Source organism: Anthonomus grandis, chromosome 22, assembly GCF_022605725.1.
Source record: "Anthonomus grandis grandis chromosome 22, icAntGran1.3, whole genome shotgun sequence".
NCBI lineage: Eukaryota > Metazoa > Arthropoda > Insecta > Coleoptera > Curculionidae > Anthonomus > Anthonomus grandis.
The window spans coordinates 3,509,005-3,535,825 of record NC_065567.1 but is presented as its reverse complement, the minus strand read 5'-3'; the positions used below and the strand labels follow the sequence as shown (position 1 = coordinate 3,535,825).

The following is a 26,821-nucleotide window of genomic DNA, read 5'->3' as shown; positions in this document are numbered from 1 at the left end:
AACCTAAAAAAAGTTATTCACGAATTAACCCCCTACCCTTGCAAAAACTACCCTTTCCGATTTTCCAAATTATTTTTCAGTATCACCATTTGATTTTGGGTCAAAATTTATGGCAGAGGATTTTTTTTCGAAATTTTATCTCGTTTTTTAAGCCTACAATTTCAAAAAACCGTTTTTTAAATTTACCCTTTCAGTGCCCCTAACTCCCTTAATATGCATTTTCCGCCCTATAGTTATAGGAACTTTTTTTAAAATTTTTAGGAGTACTATCACCCCCTGAATTTTTTTACACCATTTCAATGACACCCTGTATATACTTTTAAAAAAAAGTTAATTTTTTATACAAATATTGAATTGGACAACTAATTAGAAACCAAAAAATTATCAATTTAAAAAAACAAAATAAGAACTCTAAACCCTAAATAAAAATTAATATTTTGTAGCAAATCCCTTATTTTCAATGACAGCTCTACATCTCCTGGGCATCGACTCCACTAGATGTTGACATCTCGCTAGTGGTATCGATTTCCACGCCTGCTCTGCTTCTTCCGCCAGATCTTTAAGGTTTTTAATATTTTTATGTTCTAAAAGTTTTTTCAGGTCTCTCCAAAGATTCTCAATGGGATTGAGATCCGGACTACATGAGGGCCAATCAAGTACATCAACATGGTTATTGTCAAGTAATTTTTTTTACAGATTTAGCCGTGTGCTTGGGATCATTGTCTTGTTGCAAAACCCAAGACACCGGCAAAGTTTCATCGGCAAACGGCAACATGTGGTTCTCCATAATATCTTTATATTTTTCTTGGTCAAGAATACCGTCAATTTTCACTAATGGACCAACACCACGCCACGAAAAACATCCCCATAATTTTATATTTCCACCTTCATGTTTGACTGTGCTGGTTGTATACTTCGGATTATTTTCCGCACCCCTTGGTCTTCTCACAAATATTCTACCTTCACTACCAATGGGATTTATTTTTGTCTCAACAGACCATAATACTTTTTTCCACTCTTTTATGGTCCAATTAATATGGTTCTTAGCGAATTTTAATCTAGCCTGGCGATTTTTCTTCTTTAGCAGTGGTTTCTTGCGGGATACTCGTCCAAATAGGTTGGCCTCATTAAGTCGTCGTCTTATAGTTCGTGATAATATCGCGATAGCTGGAGAAAGTTCTTCTTTAATCTGGTTGGAGGTTAAAAATGGATTCATTTTAGCCATCGAACCATAGTTTCATCAGTTCGTTGGCTGGTTTTTTTAGATCTTCTCTTGCGTGGAATATTTTCGTACGTTTTATGTTCTTTTATGTGTTTGAGTGCATAGAAAACCATTTTTTTTGAACATTTTAGGTGGTCAGCTATTTTACTATAAGTCCAACCTCTTTCCCTTAGCGTAAAAATTATTTTACGCATTGACGGATCACAATTTTTTTTTCTACTCATTTTAAACTGTGGAAGATACAAAGAGAAGGCTTGTAGATATAAAAAACACAAATTGTTACCAGTACAAAGGTTTGAAATGAACTATACGCGCGTTTATTTTTGTCGTTTCTAAGTAGATGGCCAACTGTGTTATCTATAAATTTTGTTTATATTTTGCAAATTGAAAACTTCACCTTATAAATATATGATGGTAACATATTATTATTACATATTAACTTTATACAAAAATTTTTTATTTTAACTTTATTAAACACATACAACACTGGCAGTCAGGTTTATAATAATATAACCTAATTTGGGGCTCAAGTGAAGCTGTCAAATAAGACGAACTATTAGAAATTACACCCTATAGCATGGTTGCACAGAGTTATTAAGACTAAGGGCCACTCGAGCAAATCATGAACTGATGGCGGGCCGGCCGCCAGAAGTACAGGTAAATAAAGACAATAAAGAAATGATAATAATTTATTAAAATTGAAAAAGAATTTCTTAATTTGAAGCGTGGCACTGCATAGTGCTTACAATATTTTTTACATTTGGCACAAATTTACTTGTAGCAACACGTAAAACTGCTTCCAAACTTTCATTTGCAAGGCGGTTTCGATTTTTTGTTTAATTAATATTTAGTATTGAAAAAGTTTGTTCACATATACAGTGCTTTCATTTTAAAAACGATCTACCCTTAATAAATTTCTTAAAAAAAAAAAAAAACAAACAAGTCAAATTAGATATACAGGGGGACGTTTAATTATGGATTTACTGAAGTTCTGTCAATCACCTCCTCACCTCCAGCTAACCTCACTTTAATATGTCAAATGGGAACCCCCATCGTGTGATACATCATACTAAGGAGCGTAAAATTCTCTATTACCCCATGCTGTGATACATTATTTTAAAGGGCATTCATTATGCTATCAATGGTTGTAAAAAAAAATAAAATTGATTGACCAAGAAGCAATTAAAGTGTAAATCGGTAGGGTAGAAAAACAAATTTAATTAGTTTAACAAATTTATTTTATTAAATGTTCAAAATGCGCAGCGTTATTAGCAAGACGATAAAAAAGCCTATTTTCAAACTCCTTACGAATATTGGCAAGGGTCTGCCCGCTAATTTCTCTGCATTCTTGAAATATTATATAATTATATTATAATATTTTTTAAATTCTCAATACTCTCTCAGGTGGGGTTTTGCTTTTTAAGTAGCCCCAAAGAAAAAAGTCTAGTGGGCTTAGGTCTGGAGACCACGCAGGCCATTCGATTGCACCACGTCTATCAATCCACTTTTCTCGAAAATTTTTATCAAGCCACTCTCGAACTACCAAAGTGTAGTGCGCGGGAGCTCCATCCTGCTGAAAATCTATATTATTTTCATTCAATAATATAGCACCATGTTGATCTACTTGATTTTCCATAGATTGGATGATGGAAGGGTATATTACATTTTCTAAAAGGTTTAAATAAATTTCGCCAGTCAAATTTTCTTCCAAAAAAAATGGCCCGATTATTTCATTCCCATAAATTCCTGCCCAAACATTAATTTTTTGGGGTTATTGGGTATGGCCTTCCCGAAAAACATGCAGATTTTCATTATCCCAGTATCTACAGTTCGTCACTGAAGCAAATGTTCTTCAATAAACGGGGATCGTCGTCAATTCGGTGGCACATCACTTCACAAAATTGAATTTTCCTATCAAAATCATCTTCTCCGAGTTCATGAAGAATATGAATTTTATAAGGAAAGAACTTTTTTTTTAACTTTATGTATGGAACCAGTGGAAATATTTGTTAGTTTTGCGGCCTTTGGTATAGACAAAGTTGGATCCATAGTATAATAATTGTCCTAGCACTTCAACTTGGCATGCTTCATCGACAACTCTATTTTCATATTTTTTCTTATTGCAAATCGATCCCGTCTCTTCAAATTTTCGTATCAATTCTAATACGTATTTATGGCTTACGTTTTATCTTGATACCTTTCATTAGATGCTCTCGCGGTTCTGCGAGCACACCGATCTTGAGCTCCATAAAGGAAAATTATAACTTCTAAATAAATAAAAATTTTAACTTCTAAATTGCTTTTTTTTTTTTGATGATCTATTATAAAAAATGTAAGAAGTTTAAAATGATGTAGGTACCACACTAAAAGTATTAATTTAAAAAATACCAAAGTTTGGCGTAAATAAAATATTCATTATCTCTAGACATTATATCTAATATGACGTGTTTTTTTTTTTTTTTCTGAAAATTATTAAGGGTGGATCGTTTTGAAATGAAAGCACTGTATAGGTAGAACCAAATAAGCTGGCACATTCTTTGACTGTCGATAATTTCTAACTGCATTGACTCTGGCTCACTTTCAACTGAAACGGTGAAAGGATTGCTGAATATGTCCAACAGAGGTTTCACTTTTTTAAACTCCGAAAATCTGTTTTGAAAAGATTGAATCAAAATATCTAGCTTTTCTACATAACTGAAAGTAATCGCAGTTTTGTTGAATTTTTCAGCCATTTTCTTATAATTCGGAAAATGATTGTAATTTCCAGAATTCAATTGTGATCTGAAAAGTGGCAGCTTGCATTGAAAGGATGATACATGAGCGTAGAGCTGAGATATCGGTGATTTTTGCCTTGAAGCCGTGTGTTCAAGATATTCAAATGATTTGTAATATCAACTAAAAAAGCCAAATCACACAACCAATTAGGATTTCGAAGTTCCGGAACATCCCTTTGCTTTTCCGCCAGAAATATTCCAATTTCTTCTATTAAATTTAGAAATCGTTCCAATATCAATCCACGACTTAGCCACCTTACTTCTGTATAATACAGTAAATCTCCGTATTCGCTTTCGATGTCATCAAGGAATTGTTTGAATTGTCTGTGATTGAGTCCTCGTGATTTTATGAAATTTACAGTCGAAACTACCACTTTCATAATATATGAAAATACAAGCAGTCTCTACCAGTACCCTCTACTTAATAAAACCATGGACCAAACTCTAGTTTCATATTTTTTATAGTCTATTAATAGATGAATATTTTCAAGAAAATATTTAGATTTAAAAATATAAGATTTTTGTATTTTACGCATACTTTCACATTCAAGTTTTTATTAGGTTTATTTCTATAAGATCCCTTATTCTACGTTTATGATGATGGTAGCCCCATGATGTGATATGAAAGTATCGGTACTTACTTGTGAAAAGATCGGCTTGAATCGCGTTTTTATCATGATGCGGCACAAAATACACAAGTTTTTGCCATCCTAGCAATTTAAAAAGACACTAAAATGTGACCTTTTTCCTTTTTAAACCAAAAATTAAAGAAAATACACAAATCCCGAATATAAACACAGTGGTATTTGACAGATGACACTACACGTATCGGTCAGGCGCTTATGCTTCCGGTGTTGTCGCTTTAAATTTTTTAGAAGCAGTTTTAGGAATAAGAATGTTAATAATTTTGTTTTTTTTTGTTTAAGGATATTATATTTATTCTTAAAATAGGTTCATTCTATTTATACTTTTTATTTTAAATTTTTCTGTAAAATATAACACACATAAGTTAAATTAACGTTATAATGGTTGTTGATATATAGCTAAAAATTTCCTCCATTGGAAATTCATGTAGACTTGACAACAGAGGATCGGCAAATATGTATGTAAACAAAACACCCCTCTTGCCCCTGTGCACATGTTGGACTTGTTGGACAAACAAGGTTGTTGTTTACTAGTCCTAGCCTTTTAATGTTCTAAGCCTATAAACTTGGTAAAAGAAGGATGCTGCTTTTCATAGTGCCTTTTTACATTATATTCCTTTGCAATCGCAACAGAATTCTTGCAAATTAAACAAGCGACTTTGTTATTCGACAATACAAAAAAGTATTTCGTACTCCAAATTTCTTGAAACTGCCGATTTTCTCTTTAACATTAAGTCTTTTAATTAGGTCCTGGCTTCTCCATGCATTCTAATTTTTGCGTTCTCATTTTGGGAGGATTAACATAGCACCTAAAAGCAATTACAGTACCTTCTTAAATTACCCATCCTTTTTAATTTTTAATAATTGATTAAATAGTAATTTCCGAAATTTTAATATTTTAATACAGATTTCATATCTGAAATAATGACGTACTTATTACAGTTTATTACAAAAAAATAGTACTTTATTTATTTTATTTTAGTATTTGGCCAACATTACAGCTAAATTTGATTAAAATCGATTAAATAGGTAGAGAAACACTTAATAACAGAGTTTTATTTACGATTTCATAATTCAATTATACACGGCACTTAACGGGTTAACCTGCAACAGGAAATCTACGTTGATTGTGGATCAAAATATATGACATCGGCTAGTCGAGTTAAAATCTAAACTAGAACTATTGCCTCCCCAAAACACAATTAAACTGCACTTATTCTCAATCATTTACTTCGCTTTGTATTTTCGCGCTTATTTCTTTCTGTTGACACTTTATTCAAATTAAAACTGTCGCTCGCTGCGGTTAGCCAATAACACCTCTACAAAAGGACAAAGCGCTCCAAAAAATTTTGCTCGTGACGTCACGCGTTTGGGCCATGCACTTCGGGTTGATTTTCGGGTGAATCTTAGAACATTGAAAGGCTAGAAGTAGCATGCCGTGGAACTATGGACAGGGTTGTTTGCTTGCAACATCTCTGATGCAATGATGCCAAATGCTTATTGAGAAATGGCAAAAATCACTTTATAATATCATAAAAATTTTCAGTTGTTTCCGAAGGCTCAAAACGATACTACTGCTCTCCTTTAATAAAATATGAAGCATTTTTTTTAAATAAATTTGATCAAATACTCTATATTGAAGTCAATATTAACTTTAAATAAATGAAAAGTACGAAAAAACGAGAAAACGGTAGTGGCATCGCAACGCCGCTCGATCGCATTGTTGATGCCACTGATACAAGCACTCTCTACCAGTGACGTCGTCAACAAATATATACCTGATAAATTTTTATTAATTATTATACAGTCTTTATATTAATTATCTTCCTATTATTAAGGAAGGTCCTAATAAAAGGCACCATTTTTGTCAAAGCATTTTTATGGAAATTAAATATTTTATTAATATAATATTATAGATTTCTTAATAAATCATGTTTTAAGACACAAATTATTAACATTTTGCAAAATTTTATTGTTATTATTATATAGGACAAAACTCAGTTTTACATCACCTACTTTATATCACATAATATATACTTCTATGCTGCTGACTTTTTCAAAGGAACAGTATTGATTCAGCAGAAAGAGTTAAAACTACAAGGATGTTCAAATTGTGAAGGAGTTGCAGGTTTTTTATAGGTTATAAGATTTTTATTATGAGTATTTAGCCTGTACAATGGTTTTGAGACATTTAACAGTGACCTATATAATACCTAATACCAAATATTATATCATATTAATTTATACTAAAAAACAAAGCTCACCTAAGAATAAAGACTATGTACAATAGATTGGATTAGATAGTTTATTAGTAGTAATATACAAACAAGTACTTTTTACAAGTCAAATAAAATATGTAGTATGTTGGACTTTTTCGAAAATCATGTTACTATTTGTTAAGTATTTTAATAATGACTTGAGACATCTAATTCAATTTCTTTGGGGCAAATTTGTCTATTGCAATCTTCGAATTTTAATTTTTTGTTCTTATTTTTTTTTCATAATTGGGTAACAAGTGATTTAGCTTTTGAAACGGTGGAATCATCAGTGCTTAGGTCCTCAGGATATCATTTTGATTTTATCCTAGAATAATATACATAAAAATATAGTATTACCAAAATTAAAAATAAAAAATAAAAAAAATGTATTATGATAATCCAATTAAAATCAATAAAATGTATGTTATTATAAAGAATCTTTGTAATATCATACATTTGATTAATTGCATTTAATTAAAAAAATATAACACAATAAAATACTATATCACTTTTAAATAAGATATATAGAATAGGATGATACATGGCATAAAACTAGTAGTCTATTTTTACCTTTTCCTTGGGAATTGTTCAGAGTCAGGGAATTGTTGAAAAGAAATAGTAATTGTTGACCTAGACCCCACGGTTACTGTAGAACTATTATTCTGAGATGCAGTTATTGTTGATGATGAATGATCAGATCTATAATTATACAAAATTTGGTGTATCAAGAATATTAATCTATTTTAATTATCCATACTTGTCTATATTAGCTTCCCTGTTTCTACTATATACCATTTTTGAAGCTAAAGAAGTTTTTGCACTCTTCAGGAAAGCTACCCCTGCAGCTTTGAAGGATAAATCACTTGGTAAATTAACTGAATTATCGGCTGCTGTGTTTTTAACCAGTGCATCAGAAATCCTAGTAAAAAAATAGTTTTACATACATACCTAATTTAATATTAGGTATAAATAAAGCTTATATAAGTAACACTAATCCTTTTTGTGACGATTTTTTATACTAGAAAAATATATTTAAAAAAAATTACCTTTGAGGTAGAGCTGATTTGTTTTATAGTCGCTACTGATAATATTATTTTCCTTATATAAGAAATCACTTCTAAGAATGTGATCTGAACAAACAAATATATTCTGTTTAATTGTGTTGATTTCTATTAATGAAATCCATTATTCCCTTTGGGCATATATTAGGCAATCTATAATAAGTATTTGATATTTAATCAAAAAGCAAAAAAAATTACAGTAATGAATTTCTATGTGGTGCCAATTACTATATATATTATTGTAAGTTGCAATATGGTAAAACAAAAAAAAATTATCGACCAAATTTTAGGGAAAGACAAAATTAACTTTATACATAGATATCAATATCTAAATAAATTTCAAAATTCTTTAAAGGCAATAAAAAATTAGTAATTTCATCTGTCTACCTAATGTCTATATTAAAAAAACATAACTATACATAGATAGGTACATGGGTATTAGGTATGCCTTCTTTCTGCCAAAACAACAAAAAAAAACATAAAATCCTGAAATAAAACCAGGGGCAAAATTCTAGTTTTATATTTTTTGTAGCCTATTGATAGATGAATATGTTCAAAAAAATATTTAGAGTTAAAAATACAAACATTTTGGTATTTTACGCACACTTTCACATTCAAGTTTTTATTAGGTTTATCTATAAGATCCCCTATTCTACGTTTATGATGATGGTTACCCCATGATGTGATGTTATGAAAGTATCGGTACTTACTTGTGAAAAGATCGGCTTGAATCACCTTTTTATCATGATGCGACACAAACGACACAAGTTTTTCCCATCCTAGCAATTTAAAAAAACACTAAAATGTGGCCTTTTTCCTTTTAAAACCGAAAATTAAAGAAAATACATGAATCCCGAAAATAAACAAAAAGCCGCTTGACAGATGACACTACACGTATGGCTCAGGCGCTTAAGCGCCGGTGTTGTCGCTTCAAATTTTTTAGAAGCAGTTTTAGGAATAAGAATGTTAATAATTTTGTTTTTTTTGCTTAAGGATATTATATTTATTCTTAAAATAAGCTAATTGTAGTATTTATACTTTTTATTTTAAATTTTCCTATAAAATACAACACAAATAAGTTAAATTAACGTTATAATGGTTGTTAAAATACAGCTAAAAATTTCCTCCGTTGGAAATTTGCGTCGACTTGACAACAGAGAATCGATGAATATGTTTGTAAACAAAACACCCCTCTTGCCCCTGTGCACATGTTGGACTCAAACAAAGTTGTTGTTTACTAATTCTAGCCTTTCAATGTTCTAAGGGGTGAATTCAGCTGTTGACAGTTCAGTTTGAAGGCTGCCTGCAACGCTGCCAGACTTTGCAGATTGTCGTGAACGTTAGGATGATCTATTACTATCTTAAAATAATCAAATCTATATCTTTAACTGCTCTTACTTTACAATAATTTAGTTAAAAAAAGAGTGCATCCTTATTTCTCTTTTTATAATTTAAACTTCCATTTTTTCAAATTTTATCATTTATCTAATACCACAGCATAAAGAAACCAGCAGTCGCACTTCAATAAAAATACATTGGTTTGAATAAGCGAGTTCGGTGCATGTGTACTAAGGCAGGCGCGGCATATTTGCTTATAGTAGGGATGCCGCTGACACTCGCTACGGTCCACGCGGCTTTTGCCATGGCTAGAGCCGGACTTAAACATTTTTTTAGATATTATTATCTTGTAAAATAAAAATACCTACATAGTACAAATATTTATTTTTTAATATTAATAAAGTTCATATATTAACAAAATATTTAAACAAAAATAAACATCGCATTTCTACATCTAACAACGACGATATAGAAGAATACGTGCAGGAAGTTAATTAGGTATGTACCATAAATTTAAGAGACCATTCTTTGAGTAATTTTAATCAAAATCACAAAAGTTTTTATAAAAAACGCTACGCTTTGTAAAAACGCTATCAAAATAGTCACTAAGTACGGCGCTGAACTAGGCGATACACCTATGAACACAGTTCGATAAACAGTGAGCTCGGCATCCGGAGAACATGGCTGCGGCATGGCTAAGGATGCTATTAGTTCGCTTACATTTTCGAGCGGAGTGCGACTGCTGGTTTCTTTATGCTGTGCTAATACCTTGCTACTTGCCAATAGGAGTTCTTTCTATATAAATCTGACAACGCATCTACTAGTTGTGCCACCTGATGAAACGAGAGGTTAGGTTGTTTATATTTATGTTCTGTGGTTGCCGGTATTTCTGACGAGATCCGCAGTAAACATTAGCCCATTTTTGTGTTTTTTTCTAAAATCGGAACTGTTTATTTCCGCGAAACGTGTATGTTATATTTATGTAAAATCTTCGCGTACTTTGAAATCGCAAAATCGTATTTTCGGACTAGAAAAATCCTCGGAGAAACCGGTTCTCCGGCGCACCGGCCGGGCGACGCCGCGGTTTTATTTGTTTATATCAGATTTTAATACTTTAGTTCGTGTTTAATTTAATGTTTTTCTCCTATCTCTCCCTCGGCTTGTAGTTAATACCAGAGTTTAAATATGCCTCAAAAGTGCTGTGTTCCGGGTTGTAACGGAAACTATAAAAACGGACCTAAAGTGCATGTCTTCGGTTTTCTTAAGGATATAAATCTAAGGCGAAAATGGGTAAAAGCCATACACAGAGATGACTTTGAGCCCACAAACAACACCAAAGTATGTGAAGCTCATTTTCCTGAAGTTAGTATAATAAAGAGTACTTAAGTTCAAGATTCCAACACAGGTAAAATTTGTACAAAATAATTACTAAAACCATGGCTAAAAGAAGAATGTACACCATCTATTTTTTTAAATTGCCCTAGTTATTTGTCAAAAACTATAAAAATACTGCCAAGTAAAGATGAAAGGTTTAAAAATATTGACGAGTTGAATTTAGCAAAAGCCCTTTAATTAAGCAAACTTGACTTTGGCGAGCATGAGAAACAAAATAATTTTGACAGTTTTGAAGAGTTTATTGAAAAATTTTCTGCTTTTAAACTACCGAAAGATACTGCTCACAGTGAGTCTCAAGACAGCAAAAAGCTAACAATTTTTAAAATTGAATACACACCTGGTCCATGCATTAATTGGGTAATTGTTTTTAATTTAAATGTTATTAGGATATGAATATTATATGAAACTTTTTATATAGCGAGCCAGTTTGTGTTTTAACATCAAAATTTAAAACCCCATATACTTCCCATAGTTTAGATGATTTGTATGCATTACTTGAAGCAATAGACCTTACTATTATTACCCTGCCTTTGGAGGAAAATGTTACCAATAATGACAACCCCGACTGTGACTTAAATCCAAATACTGCTACCGAGACTGCTACCAATACCCTTGGCAATACAGAAGAACGTACGTAATACGCAAGAACAAGAATACATAAGAACAAACCATCAAATGACATAAATAAAATGAAATGTGTGTTCGATTTTGTGTCAAACATACTAAAAAGTTTTAAAAACATTGAAGACAACAAAATAGTGCATGCCTTAGATTTTATTTGTGAACAATTAGCTTGCTTATAACTGCAAAGGAAAGGTACAGATATTCAAGTAGTACAATAATTTTGACTTCTATAATCTATACTATTAGTCCTCTTGCATACAAGTATTTAAGAGGTTATGAATACCTAATTTTACCACATCCTCAAACTATAATGGGTATTTGTAACAAACACATGACCGATCCCCACATAGATGAAAAAAAAATGTTTTTAACTTATGCCCGAAATGTGTTTAGTTTACTAAAGGATCATGAGAGATTTGTGACACTACTTTTTGATGAAATTCATATTGGCCCTTACATGGACTATAAAGGTGGTAATATCACTGGAACATCAGTAAATAATAAGTCTCTAGCTTCCTCTGCATTTACTTTTATGATTACAAGTGTGTGTTACAGCTTTAAGGAAGTAGTTCACATAGCTCCCATCTCCAAAATTACATCAGACATACTTCATAATTTTATTAAGACAATTATTGAAAATTTCGAGGAGATTGGGTACATGTTTTTTGTGTTACAAGTGATAATAATGCCATTAACGGGAAAGCCATGAGTAATTTTTCAACTGCAGACCAACTTAGCATTGTTTATATTTATCCCATAGATAATCAGAGACCATTATTTTACCTATTTGACACAGTTCACTTACTTAAATGTGTATTTAATAATTGGCTTAACTCTAAACCAGACCAAAAATTTTATTTTCCTAATTTTGACACTTTGAAAAAAAAAAGTGCTTCTTTTTCTGCAATTAAAGAATTACATGAACTGGAGTATGATAAGCTTTTTAAGCTTTTAAAGTGAAAATATGTATTTATGTGTATATAATAACATTTTTTACTACTTGATGGTATAAAAAAAGTATTATAAATACCTAAATACATATGTTGAATTTTGGCGCAGATGTAGGGGAGTTGGGAGTCTGCATTTAATATTACACCATAATATTTAATCTGACATTCAACCAGAACTAAAACATACCTTTGAATGTTTCCTGAACTCTATTCTATTCCTAGCATTTTTTAAAATAAGCCAAATATTGAGATATTATCATATGAAATCCCTTGGTTTTTAAAAATCGGTGGCCCACATCGATGACGTCACGCGCCAAGCACTAAGGCCTTGTCTTTGAGTGGGTGTTGGGTTAGCGTGGGTTTTATACCGTGAATACGACTCTGGAAGCTTCGTGTATCTACCTACGCGAGCCATTAAATTCTTGATTTCTCTACTATTTTGAACTTTATATAAAGGCGGCAAGCGATGTTACTTGACTTAGCATTTTTGGGCGCTAGATTCAATTCAGGCCACCAGTACTCGACCGGCGGGCCGCGGTCTGTGCATCCATGCCCTATAGTTATACGTTATAGGTACGTTTAATCTCTAACTGGCCTCCAACGAAGCACTAACGCTCATTATGATCGCTTTATTATCTTACAAAGTCTCTCAGATCATCATGTTACAGCTGTAGGATTCAGAAATCGACTTCATCACTTCCAGAATACCAATGTAAGCGAACCGGTGAAGCTAATCTTCCTAGACGTCATCGTGTTATGCGACTTCAGTTTGCCAAGAATCATAAACAATGTGGTGAAAATTAATGGGTGCGCCATTCGTTTACTGATTAATTGAGTTGAGATTTAGCTTAAGGTTTCCGGACGGTTATGAAATAGTAAGACCACAAGAACGTTTTGCGTATATTTCGCTCGTGCGCGGGTAAAGGGGTATAAGTCAGAATAGTTATAAAATGAGGTTAACGCAAAATTCGACACCACTTTTCAAGATCTTGAATTGTGTAAAAGGGTATAACTCTAGCCGCGTTTAAAATCCGTATTTTCAATTGTGTAAAACAGGTTTAAAATATGTATATATAGGGAGTATGGATATATATCATTATATATCCGTTTTCACAAGAAGCTGGTTTGGCGTAAAGCGATTTAACAAGACTTATACCTCTTTACCCTAATCACAGAACAACCCACGTTATTTTGTGCCGTACGAATATGTCACTATTATTTTTGTTTACATATTTTTAATGACGCATGGCGTGTTGAATGCTTAGCAAAATAATCGACATAATTTGGTTTTAAACAAGTTTAGAAACCTTTGGTTGCTTAAATAAGTTCTAGAACCCTGCCAGAACAGGCAAAGAAGACTATAGAACGTCCTGTTTGGGTTAAAGTGCATAGTTTTGTCATTAGTTTAAGTGAGGTTATGGCTTCAAAAAGAACAAAATTAATGATTGATATGTGCAAAGAAAATGGATTTGATAATCTTTGTGCCGTTGAGGATGGTAAGTTCAGCTCAAATATTAAATTATGCTTTTATGTTTAATACGCAATTATTGTTCTTTCACTAATAATACTGTACCGTTTCTGGGATTTGGGACTTGTACTTCTTTACCCGCGCACAGATCTAAAATTTAAAATTGCTTTAAATTAATACTATTATTTCAGTATATTGTTGTCGATTATAAAAGATGTTAAATTATTTTAAATTTTTTACTAGGTTTAGTCTGTATTTTTTTAGCTACATACCTACTATTTTTTTATCCATATACTAAAAGTCAAATACAGCGTGCCAAGTCACTAAAATTTAAGGTACTGTATTTTATATCGAATTAATTTCTGTTATTAATATTTTTATAGGTAAGCAGACTTGGCAAGAGATTTGTTGTACAAGCACCAATGTCATAGACCAGATACCATCTACTTCACAGGATGTTTTAACAGAGATGTCAGAGCAATCTAATAAGAAGGAATTCGTTACTTTGCATAATGTTCCTTTATCTACAACACCGTATTTTGAGGATGATGTGTCATCTATACACGGTAAATATGATTAAATTTGCTTTCAATTTATAGATATTCTTTGGTGTCAAATAGAATTTGAAATTATTTCGGGAATTTGAGACGAGTTAGGTAAATGTTTGATACAGCATTTTGAACTGTGGAAACTATTTTACGTATCAAAAAATAAAATGTTACTTCCCCATTCTACTTTTTTGAATGATGTTTTGTTCAAGCCGGTTAGTTTATACCATTTACTAGCTATTTGAAAACTAGAATAAAGAAGTAAAATTCATGATAATATGGCAATAAAAAAATTAATTGTAGGTCATTGTTTAATTTCAGAGGTTCTGCCATCACCAGGTAACGAACAATTAGGTGATGATCCTGGCGATTGTGACGACAGCGATAAGGATAAAGACTACGCCCCAGAGTCAGAAAGTTCAGATTCTGATATGGTTAATCTACAGCAACTTGCAGATAAAATAAGAAAGAAAAACAACAATTCGGCGGGTCAAGTGGAAAATGTTATTAAAGAAAATAGGCGAGGTCGGAAAACAGTAAAGGAAGAAACCAGGGAGAAAAGAAAGTTAAGAAAAACAAACAGAAATTTGGGTAGGGAATATACTACCAGCAAGGGGAAACTTATCAGAAAAAGAGAGAGAAGACCTTTATGCTCTTGTAGGAATGGATGTTGTAGTAAAGTAGATGATGTTCAGTTGGACATGCTTTTTGATTATTTCTGGTCAATTGGCGACTTTGACGAGAGGGTTGCCTATACCGCAAGTCTTATTACGAAACAAAGAAAGAAAACAGCAATAACGTCAGAAAGGAAGAAAAAGCGAGACTGTGTTAACGTTTTTCATTTGAAAGTTAATGGCGAGTTGATTCAAGTTTGTAAAGGGTGCTTTGAAAAAACCTTCGATATTTCTAATAAATTTATAACGACTGTATTATTAAAAATGAACTCAACAGGAATATGTGAAAAAGATAAAAGAGGTCGTAAAGAGCCTGCAAACAAAATAAGTGAAAACAGTTTGCAGCTAGTAAAAGATCACATAGCTTCCATTCCAACCTACGAAAGCCATTATTGTAGGAGGAATTCCGAAAAACGATTTTTACCTTCATTTTACACGTTGATACGTCTTTATGAAGAATATAAAATTTGGGTCCTGCCAAATAATAAGCCCGTAAGTCGTAAGATTTATGAACATGTTTTTCACGAAATGGGCATTAAAATAAAAAAGTTCCAGAAAGACACATGCGCTACGTGTGAAAAATTGAACATTTTGATTCGCAATGAGAAAAACAGTGAAACCTTGAGTAGGTTAAAAACTGAACTGCAGTCACATCTAGATGAAGCTCAGGCGGCTTTTGATTCGAAAAGACAAGACAAAGACCTTGCAAAACAGGATGAGACTAAACTTGTATACGTGTTTGATCTTCAACAGTGCCTACCAACCCCAGATCTAACTGCCTCTGTTGCCTTTTATAAAAGAAAACTGTGGACCTACAACCTGACCATGCACGAATGTAAAAAAAAACAAGCGATCTGTTGCATGTGGTACGAGACCATTTCTGGACGGGGTGCAAATCAGGTAGCGTCTTGCGTATTTCGAGAACTTTTATCTTTGCCTCCTGAAATAAAGCATGTTACACTTTATTCTGACACTTGCGGAGGTCAGAATAAAAATTCCCATGTTGTAGCAATGTTTCTAGTTCTTATGCAGCTGACTCATCTGGAAAGTGTGGATCATAAATTTTTGGTTCCCGGTCACACTCATATGGAGTGTGACTCCGATCATTCTGTCATTGAGAGAAAGAAAAAGAAGTATGAATATCCAATAAATCATCCGCGTGATTGGTTTCAACTAGTGCGGTTATGTGGACAGGCAAATAATAAGTTCCAAGTTATTGAGATGAACAGGGAACATTTCTATAGTTTCTCAGACCTGCTCAAGAAAGTATTTCAAGTAAAGAAAAAGGATGAGAAAGGAAACCATTTTGTTTGGAAAAATGTGAAATGGCTAAGATTTGAAAAAAAGAAATGGACATTTTATTATAAAACTTCTTTGAGTTACATAGCTCCCTTTCATGAAATGGACTTTTCAAGACGTGGACAAACTAAGGAGATACCAGTCTCAGCAATCCCTAAGTGTCAATTTCCAAACCCCATTACAGAGGAGAAAAAGAAAAACCTTATAGATCTATTGCCCTATATAGACAACGTGTTCCACGAATTCTACAAAGGCCTTCCCACCCAGAAGGATCTTCATGAAATTTTGCCTGATATAGAAGAAATTGACGAAGATAATATAGAGTAAAGAGAAACATCTTATGTTTTTTTGTGTAAAGAGGTATAATTAGTTTTTTTTTTCTGCGAAATGGATATTTTTTTCTTTGTAATGTTATCCGAACATTAACCCTATTAAAATAAATAGCTCTGGAAAAAAAATCATTTTTGTATTATTTATTTTAAGGAAGTTATCCCAAAAATTGAACCGGACAATACTTACCAAGCTAATTTTCTCAAAACTAATACTTTTGACATTATACCCCTTTACCCGCGCACGAGCGATTTAGTCCTACGGTAGGCTACCTAGGAGATTCACTTATGGTGTGGGCGTAGAATTTTCCTAGAGATTTTGTTGTTCCGTATGTTGATTTTATTGGAAGTATTTTCATCTTGATGCATGATAACACCAGGCCCCACACCGCAAAAATTACTTAAAAATACTTAAACGATGTAAACATTCCTGTCTTAGAGTGGCCAGCGTTAAGTCCAGATGCGACCCCTATTGAACATGCTTGTGCGAAGACTATGAAGTCGCGTTCCTGCTCCTTTATCCTTAAATGAAATACAACACGCTCTTTTAGAGGAATAGGAGCTTATTTCTTAAGAAAATATTCGTCACTTGATTTTAGGTATACCAAGCAACCATTTGTGCACATGGAGGAAACATTCGATGTTAAAAATAACCATCCGCGAGCTTTTGTTAGCAATACGTTTATTTTTCCAATAATTTAAAATCTATTTAGCAAAAACTACCAATGTATGTGTTTTAGTAGTGTTGTAACAAAAGACTAATAACTAATTTAAATGTAAGCAAAGGTTTTCTAAAGCTCGCAGATCCCAAAGTGACCAAAAGGTTTTGCTGCCTCTTAAATTACGACCGTTTCGAGTTATTTGAAACTCAATTTTTTGAAGTGTTTTTGTAAAGTTCTATAATGTATTTGATGTCTATGTAATTCATATTAATGTAAAAATGGTTTTACAGGTTAGCCACTTTGCAGTATGGGGTGGAAACAATCGACGACGAATTACCCATGCAAACTTTAGATCAAGGGTTGGATGTACTGGAAATAATGCGCAATATTAACGTCTTTGTGCAAAAATATCTTTACAACCTTAATACTCAAATATTCATAGAAGAGTCAAGCAGTAATAAATACCTAAATTCAATTGGTATATCACATGTGGCAAACTCTATAAGGACACATGGTATAGGGATAATGAACACGACTGTTAATTACACTTACCAATTTTTGAAGAATAAATTTAAAATTTTTTCACAGTTTTTGTTCGATGAGCAAATCAAATCAAGACTTTTAAAAGATTTGAGACATTTTTCTGACCATAAAGATCAGTATAATCAGCTGTATCCTTATGAAAGAGCCGATAAATTTAATAGAGGTATCCGAAAATTGGGAACACCAGATGGAAAGGGAAGTTACTTGGATTTGTTTCGAAAGGTCATTACTCACATAGGTAGGACTGCTTTTAATATATACGGATATTAAACTGATGAAAACTGGTGTCTTCAAGTTAGTGCATTTAGCATATCTTTAGTTATCGGAGACAATAATTATCGAGAATTGTAATATACGTCAGCCTATTATTTTTAATATTGAGTAGTAAGCAATTCTATGGTATTAAAGAATAATTTTATCGGATGAGACATGGTAATCATGGCACTATTTCTGCTGCTACCATGTATATTGCTAAGCTCTAATTTTCAGTATAACCGCCAAAAAAATACTTAATTTTAGAACACTTTCGAAATTTTATTTTTTCAATGACATTTAGACATTTAAATAGGTTTTATTTTTATATGTTTTATATGTTTAATAGGTTTTGTTTTAAATGGATTTAATTATTTATTACTTTAATAACTTTACTTGGTAAATTTATAATAGTTAGGGTAATAGTAAAAATTGTAGGTAACGCGATGGGTTATATTCGATTAATCAGATCAGGAGGAAATAGATGTCTAGCGGAAGGTACATGTTTTATCCCGGACCTGATTCAAACAGATTTTATACAAGAGCTATTTGATGCGGAAGATTTGACAGAACTCCCACAGAATGAAGCAAATGTGCTTCTAAAAAACATTAGAATCCTTACTGATAATTTTGAAAACACCACAGAATATTTCAAGCTTCTGGTCAAGGCATTTTCAAGTCATTTTAGAAGTCGCAGTAACATGCATCTAAGAAATTTTTATATAATTGTGCCTTCATTGACAATAAATTTTATTGAGCATTCTCTTACTTGTAAAGAAAGGCTTTATAAAAAAGATAAAGCTAATTGTGCCTTTACTGATGATGGATTCGCGCTTGGTAAGACCATGCATTAAAAATCTTTTTATCTCATGAATTCTTAACTTTTTTAGGATTGGCATATGTGATAGAACTATTAGACCAAGAAGCCTATTTAAATTCCCTTCACTGGTTTGAATCAGTTCAGAAAAAACTCGCCACTGAAATTCAGAATATTCGGGAACAAACCATGTTATCTAATTTAGAAGACGTAAAATTAAAGCAAACTTTAACATTGACTGAAAGACGGATAAATACTTTTCAAAGGGTATATAGATGTTTAATATCAAATCTTATAGTTTTATTATTATATACTGTTTTTTTTTAGGAATTTAAACTATTAGAATATAGTTTTTGCAGTGCTAAATTCTTCTTCCAATCTTAAGTCTAGTATACAGTGTGCTCATAGCATCTTTCGACCTAAAAAATAATATTAACTTTAAAAAAGTTGAATAGAAAAATTAAGGACGGCCTAGGGATACATCGTTTTAAATATTCTATGAAGTATATTATAGATCACCAAAAAACGATTGACATATTTCAATGTATTAGTTCGGCTTAATAAATTATAATACATTTCATTTATTATATTAATATATGTTGTGTCCGGTGGAGCCAAATGAAATAACCTTTTTTATTGGATCAATATCTAGATATTTATTCGCCCTTTATTGGGAGATTAATATTACAATGAGCGGTTGCAATGCGGTCTACAAAATTCTTCTACGTTGCTACAACATTTTATTAATAAAGGACACTTAAACTTAACAAATGGACGACACTCAATCCTGCCGCATGTGCGTGCCAATCCCTCTTGCTTAACCATGTGTCAAATTTAATCTTTTCGCGCCTTGTGGCGGCTTGCCATTTTTTTCTGGCGCATTTACGAAATTATGTAATTTGATGCATCGACTCAAATATCACAATAAATAAAAGGTTTCAATTTTTAAACGTTAATTTTCGATCACAAACAATGAAGTATTTATTACATTAAATAAGATTAGAAGAAGGACCTGAATTTTTAGACGCTTGCTGTAGAGTATCTGCTCAAATATCTAAAATTTGGTGGTCAAGTTACTCATTTTGTTGGGTATTACGTCACTATTATAGTAAAAATCAATTTAGAAACTACTCATATAAATATCTCATGCGCAATTATTGAAAAGAATAAAATAGATCTATTCACCTATTTGGAAGAAATGTGAGTTTAAATCTTTAATGATACTTTTCGTTATATTTACTTTAATCTAAGTCTAATAAATCTTGAATACAAAAAATTATTTAATTTTATTAATATTCAAAAGAATAAAAAATCTATTGAAAAAAAATCTGCACCTTTTTTCAATCAAAATCAAATCCGCATCTATAAATGTTGGTATCAGACGAGGTCGCATGCACTGTAGCAATGAATAGAGAATACTACATACAAAAAACACAAGAACTATGACAAGATGGTTTAACTTACAATAAACTACCGAAAACTATCAGATAACATACCATAATTTAATAAAATCCCTCACAACAAGGAAATTACTGATATCAAAACAACATTTTTATTCATTTATAATGTATTTTGCCCTAAATTCTATTGTCTTCCAAAAGTATACAAACCTAATATGCCCTATTTTTACTAATACCACAGGAAAATATACGCTTCGCGAACAGATAAATATGTAAACAGTGGTAATATTTTGGGGTTGATACCCTTAAATAAAAGTCATTAAATTCACAAAACCAACTTTTAATTTGCCAACTTGACAATCCAACTTATTTTATTCTCGCGAGCGCGTCAGGTCGGGGACTGACAAATACCGCCTCGCATTTCTCGCCTCTTGCCGTGCTCGGCAATTCTGCTGGATCAGCTCTCTGGCGATCTGGAGATGTTTTTTTTTTAAGAAATCCGCTTACACGGCCATCCTGCAATCGGTGCGTCCTCGCGCCATCAAACAATAATTGAAATAAAGAAAACAACCAACAGATCTCTTGTTATCAATTTTCTTTTAAACAATTATATTTTTTTTGTAAAAATGTCATTAATCATTGCCCATTTAGATTTAGATGAGTTTTTTTTTTGCATTTTAAAAATAGCAAGGTTGCCAATTTTTCAACTTTTTATTATTATTTTATTTTGGTCATAAGTGGGGTTGCCACCCTTTACCCATAGTGGAGTTGCCACTATCTCCTTTTTTTAACCTCAGATGGAGTTGCCGCCTTCAAGCGTAGTGGAGTTGCCACTAGCTTTAATTTTTTTTTACCACAGGCGGAGTTGCCATCTTTTAAGCATAGTGGAGTTGCCACTACCTCAATGTTGTTTTTACCACAGGCGGAGTTGCCACCTTTTGAGCATAGTGGAGTTGCCACTACCTCCAGATTCCCTTTTTTTATGATAGATCCACAAAAACAATTTAGTTGTTGAAACATTTTAAAATACAATTTTTCTGAAATACTCACATTTTAATTTTAATCCTCCGAAGGCCATGGTCTCAGTTAATCATGCGCAGCTACAGAGGTCCGCTGACCATTTCTCTGCAGGACATATCTTTCAATGGGTGGTACCTTTTTGACTGCAAAAGGACCCTTATTTCGGTTTTAACTTTCCTCCGCCAGCTAGCTGTGAGTCTTCAATAGCCACAACATCTCCCATAGTAAACAATTTGGCAGAGTATCGAGACGCATTAAAATGCAGGGCTTGTTTACGTGATTTTCTCGCATCCGAAGCCTGGCCTCGGAAACAGCCTTGTCTGCGTCGACAAAATCATCACATGGAATATCTTTTAAAAGTTGCTGTGTTGACTTAATCGAGGATTTTGACCAAAATGAAGAACGCAAGGAGCGTAGCCTGTCACTGTATGGACTGTTGCATTTAAATTATCCTCTATTGCTGCTATTGCGGTAGTCCAAGTATTATCATTTTTATCGGTAAGACTGGCTCTTAATAAATTAAACACTGTTCTCATAACACGTTCTACTTGGCCATTTCTGCTTTGAAAATGCATCTATTATTACTAGGATTTGTGTGCAACCATTTGAATTAACTAACGGGCCAGCATGATCAATATGCCATAATTCTAGTATATCATTTGGTTTTTCCCCATGCTGCCAAAGTCCATGTCAAGGGCCAGTGTGTGATTTCCCCAGTACGCATGCTCTACAATTCCTAATATATTTTTTTAAACACTTGCCCATCCTAGGCCAAAACAAATGTTCTCATATTTTCTTTAAACACTTGTCCCAACCAATATGAGAGTATATGTCATGGTATAAACGCATCGTAAGCAAACGTAACAAAAACAACTTTATAGACTGGATCGGTATTTGGGTTACGAAGCACTTCTTGGCAAAACGCGTCGTTGTTTTGGAATTCCCGTAATGTTTGTTTATCATACAGTTTATTTGGGTTAATTGTTTTTAGGGCACACACTTTTAATTCACGGTCATCACTGGTAATGGGGTTTCGGCTTAAATAGTCCACGTGTATCATTTTGCTACCCGGTCGGTACTCAATCGAAAAATCGTAATCTTGTAGTTTAACCCACCATCGCGCTACACGGGGATGAAGGTTCTTTTTAAGTGATGTTGCACGCACTGAATTACAGTCAGTGAGCACGGTAAAATTCACACAGTATAGGTACGCTCTGAAATGTTCTATTGCCTCCACTATAGCAAGAGTTTCTAAATCATAGGAGTGATACCTGGACTCGTATTCTGTTGTACGTCGGCTTACCGGGCGCACTTCACTATTCTATTCTTCACTATCTTTTTGTAAAAGACCAGCTCCAATTCCAATCGAACTCACGTCAGTATGCACTTTACAGCGTAAGTTTGGATTATAAATCCGCAAAACAGGGGAATCAGTTAATTTACTTATAATTAATTGTCTAGTTGCTTCACATTCATCAGACCATTCAAACATACAATTTTTCTTCAACAAAGCAGTTATAGGCGTACTTAGTTGTGAAAATCCCTTAATAAATTTACAGAAATAACCGGCGAGTCCCATAAATTGATGCACATTTTTCACATTTTTTGGAGGAGGAGAATTAACTAACGCGTTAAGTTTCTTCTCACTAGGACGTGTTGTTCCTTCACTTAATATAACCCAAATATTCAGTTTGTTTGACAAAAAACACACACTTTTCGTAATTTAACGAAAATTCAGCCACAGATAAAGCATTTAAAACTTCTTCCAAGTTTTTTAAGCCTTCCTCAATCGATACACAGGGCACTAAAACATCATCAATGTACACCAATGCTTTTTTGTTTTTAAGAGAACCAAGGGCTTTATCAATTGCACGCTGATAAATTGCAGAAGCGTTAGTATATCCAAACGGCATCCGGTTGAACTCATAATGCCCATCTGGTGTTACAAAAGCTGTAATGTGCGTGCCTACAGTCCTCTTCTATTTCCATTTGGTAAAATCCAGATTTCATATCAAGTTTGATAAAGAACTTAGCATTACATCTTAGCACACAACTTAGTCTTGGATGACAGGTAATGGATACCTTTCACCTGCCACTTTTTTTACATCATGATAGTTCACACCCACCCTTAGTTGGCCATTTTTCTGTCTTACTAAAACTATAGGGCTGGCATACTCTGACTGACTCTCGCGAATAATACCGTCCCTTAATAGTTAAATTATTATGTCAGCAACTTGAACACGCTCTTCATAAGCTAAACGACGGGGGTGATACACTACGGGTACATTGTCTTTTAGCCTAATAGTCATCTTGCCGGTGGTGATGCGATCAGGTGTTTTGCTTTTATATTTTGATAACAATGATTCAATTTGCAATTTTAAATTTCCTGGTAGGTCTGGTTGATTAATTTTAACATGATTAGAATGCTGTAGAGTTAATACTACTTAAATGTCTTGTGGCTGATAGTATAACTCAATTCCATTACCACCCTTTTTAACAGATACAAAGGGTTGAAGGATAATATCCAGACCAATTAAAATATCGATGCCACTGGGAAAAACTCGATCGTCAATAACAACAAAATTAATTTTTTTTTTCCAAATTTTATTTTCGATATCGCAGTAAAATTTAGTGGAGAAGTAAAACCTTTATGAATATCGATTCATTAGTTGATAGGCTCTCTAATTTAAATTTAGTAGAAAATACTACAACAACAATGTCTCTCACTGCCGCAAAAGAAATTGCTCACACAATCAGACCATTCACAGGTCGACAAGAGCATTTAAAATATTTTATTAACAGCGTAGATACTTTTTTTAATAGATACGGAGCAAATACAAATGACGAAAGTCTTAAGGAGTTTGTACTTGCTTCAATTACATGCAAAATTATCAATCAATCAATCATATGCTTTATTGTCAAAAAATTAAAAAAAATTGTAGACAAAGCTAATAAAAAAAAACATATAAAAACAAAACAAAACACACAAAATAAAAATAAATATACAAACAAAATAAATACATGCAAAACTGTACAAAAACAATGTACCTGGTCAATATACATCATGATGTATTAAATCTCAATAAAAATAAACACAACAGTCAATAACAGTAAATTAATTAAACACAGAATGCTAGTGCAATTTATTTACTAAAAAAAATAATATATTCTCTATTTTAAGATATAAAAAGAGCCAGTGTGTGTGTGATACCCAAAAAGTTATCCTAGAAAAAAATCCTCCACTGCGTACAAGGCTTTTTCCAGAAAGTACGCCTTCAAAGCATTATGAAATCGAGGAAAAGAAGTAATTGATTTAATTTCCAAAGGCAAATGATTATGCATCTTTTTGGCTCTGTATAGAATAGACCTTTTTACTAACTCGGGCCGAGGGGTTTGCAGATAAGAATCATGCACTGCGTTGCGAAGTGAATAATTGTGAGACGGCCTACTTGGCATTTCTGACTTATGTTTGCGTACTAAGCAAATAGATTCAAATATGAATAAAGAGGGAAGAGTAAGTATCTTATATTATATTTCTTGACAGTGAGCTCTGCTATTTAGTCCAAGCAGATACCGAACTGCTCTCTTTTGGAGTTTAAAGATGCGCTCAAATTGAGTCACACCGCGTGTGCCCCAGAATGGAAGGGCGTAACGTAGATGTGACTCAAAAAGGCCATAATAAACTGTTCTTGATGTTTGAAAACTTAATTCCCTGGAAACTGATCTTAAGGCAAAACATGCTGAACTTAATTTTTTATATAAGGCATCAATATGCAAGTCCCATTTTAGGGAGTAGTCAACATTAAGTCCCAAGAACTTCACAGATTCAACGACGTCCAAACTGGTGTTGTTAAGTACAAAGGGTTGAATAGTAGTTTTATATGATAAGTCTTAGTTTTTGAGACATTTAGGCACAGAAGATTAGAATCGCACCACGATTTAATGGTAATTAAGTCATTAGAAATAGTAGCATGTAGTGCCCTAGCATCCGGATTGCTCCATGTAAAGCTAGTATCGTCAGCAAAAAGATTTTGCCACTGATGTTAAGATTGGCCATGTCATTTATAAAGATCAGAAACAAAATAGGGCCCAGGACTGAACCTTGAGGTACTTCACATTCTATTGGTTTGCAAGAAGACTTCGTCGTATCAACCTTTACAAGCTGATTTCTGTAACTGAGATACGATTTAAACCACTCAAGGGGCGTTCCTCTGAACCCATAGCGATTCAATTTGTCAATTAAGATGTTATGGTTTACACAATCAAAAGCCTTGGAGAAATCACAAAAAATTGTTGGTGTTGAATGATTATTATTTATACTGGTGTAAACACTATTAAAGAGAGAAAACATAGCATCATTTGTTACTCAAGAATCCAAATTCGTGAGGAGTAAGAATTTTATATTTAAACAGAAACGATAAGAGCCTTTTTTTAACCAATAGTTCAATGATCTTTGATAAAGTGGGAAGGAGTGCGATTGGGTGATAGTTTGAAGCTTGTTGTTTATCTCCTCCCTTATGCAAAGGAATAATTATTGCATTCTTAAGGCAGGTAGGAAAGACTCCATTTTGGAATGACTTGTTCATTAAGTTTGCTAGATGGATTAAGGTGCAATTTGGCAGATTAGAAAACATTTTGAGAGTGAGCTCATCTGTACCAGATGATGACTTATTTCATTTATTGTAGTTTGAAGCTCTGTTGATACAATGTGGGGTAAAAAAGAAGCTGTGTAAATTTTCATTTGGGAGATATAAACGAGGATCGTGAGAAGGTGTTATGGTAGCCATTAGATTTTTAGCTACATTAACAAAGTAGTGATTAAGGTCCTCAGGTGAAGTAGGGATAGTGCTAGATGAAGAAGTCTTATTTCTTAATTCATTTACAATAGACCATGTTTCTTTGGCAACATTACTTGATTCGATCATCCTTTTATTATAATAAATATCTTTTGCAGCTTTTATAGTCTGTACCATTTTTCTATAAAGCTTGACATAGTTATGAAAAATTACGCTGTCTGTAAATTTTTTCAGGTGTGATAATGAGCGCATGTTTTTTGCAGAAACACGTAAGCCTTTAGTGGTCCATGGCTTATGATGTTTAATTTTGAAAGGTCTAAGAGGAAACGACTTATCTGTATCGTCAGAAAGAAAATCCCAATCAGCCGTTTGGCATAAGTTCTTGAATTGTAAGAAATTATTTATGCCAAAAACACGGCCTAATTTACGTAACGTGTTTCAGAAAATCCGGAATTAAAAACCGTACAATCTACGAATTCAGGAGCAAAAGATGACACGACATAGTCGATGGTACTAGAACTATTTCTTGTTATTCTGGTAGGAAAGTTAATATGCCTTCCTATACCCATTAAGACGAAAATAGAGTGAAGAGATTCTTGAGCAGCACACACACTGGAAAAATCAATATTAAGGTCGCTACACAAAATTAATTTACCTTTTAAGGGCAAGGATTCTAGTAAGCTTAGTAGTTTTTGGAGGAAAGTCTGTAAGTCAGCGTCAGGTGTTCTATATACATAAGTAATATAG

General features: G+C 33.0%; 2 protein-coding genes across 5 annotated transcripts in view; both read left to right on the top strand.

Moving 5' to 3' along the window:
• Positions 1 to 19,485, top strand: part of LOC126748971 (WASH complex subunit 4) — a 121,694-nt gene extending 102,209 nt beyond the window's left edge. For all 4 annotated transcript variants that reach the window (XM_050458535.1, XM_050458533.1, XM_050458534.1 and 1 more), the window contains 4 exons: positions 17,537 to 18,027; positions 18,480 to 18,878; positions 18,932 to 19,125; positions 19,186 to 19,485. In XM_050458535.1, coding sequence (XP_050314492.1) covers positions 17,537 to 18,027; positions 18,480 to 18,878; positions 18,932 to 19,125; positions 19,186 to 19,242 — 1,141 coding nt within the window. In that variant the 3' untranslated portion in view covers positions 19,243 to 19,485. The remainder of the gene's footprint in view (positions 1 to 17,536; positions 18,028 to 18,479; positions 18,879 to 18,931; positions 19,126 to 19,185) is intronic.
• LOC126748972 (uncharacterized) lies at positions 9,205 to 17,513 on the top strand. Its single transcript, XM_050458537.1, has 3 exons — positions 9,205 to 13,762; positions 14,118 to 14,300; positions 14,604 to 17,513. The coding sequence occupies exons 1-3, from the start codon at positions 13,684 to 13,686 to the stop codon at positions 16,580 to 16,582; spliced, it is 2,241 nt and encodes a 746-aa protein (XP_050314494.1). The 5' UTR covers positions 9,205 to 13,683; the 3' UTR covers positions 16,583 to 17,513.
• Positions 19,486 to 26,821: the final 7,336 nt, after the last annotated feature.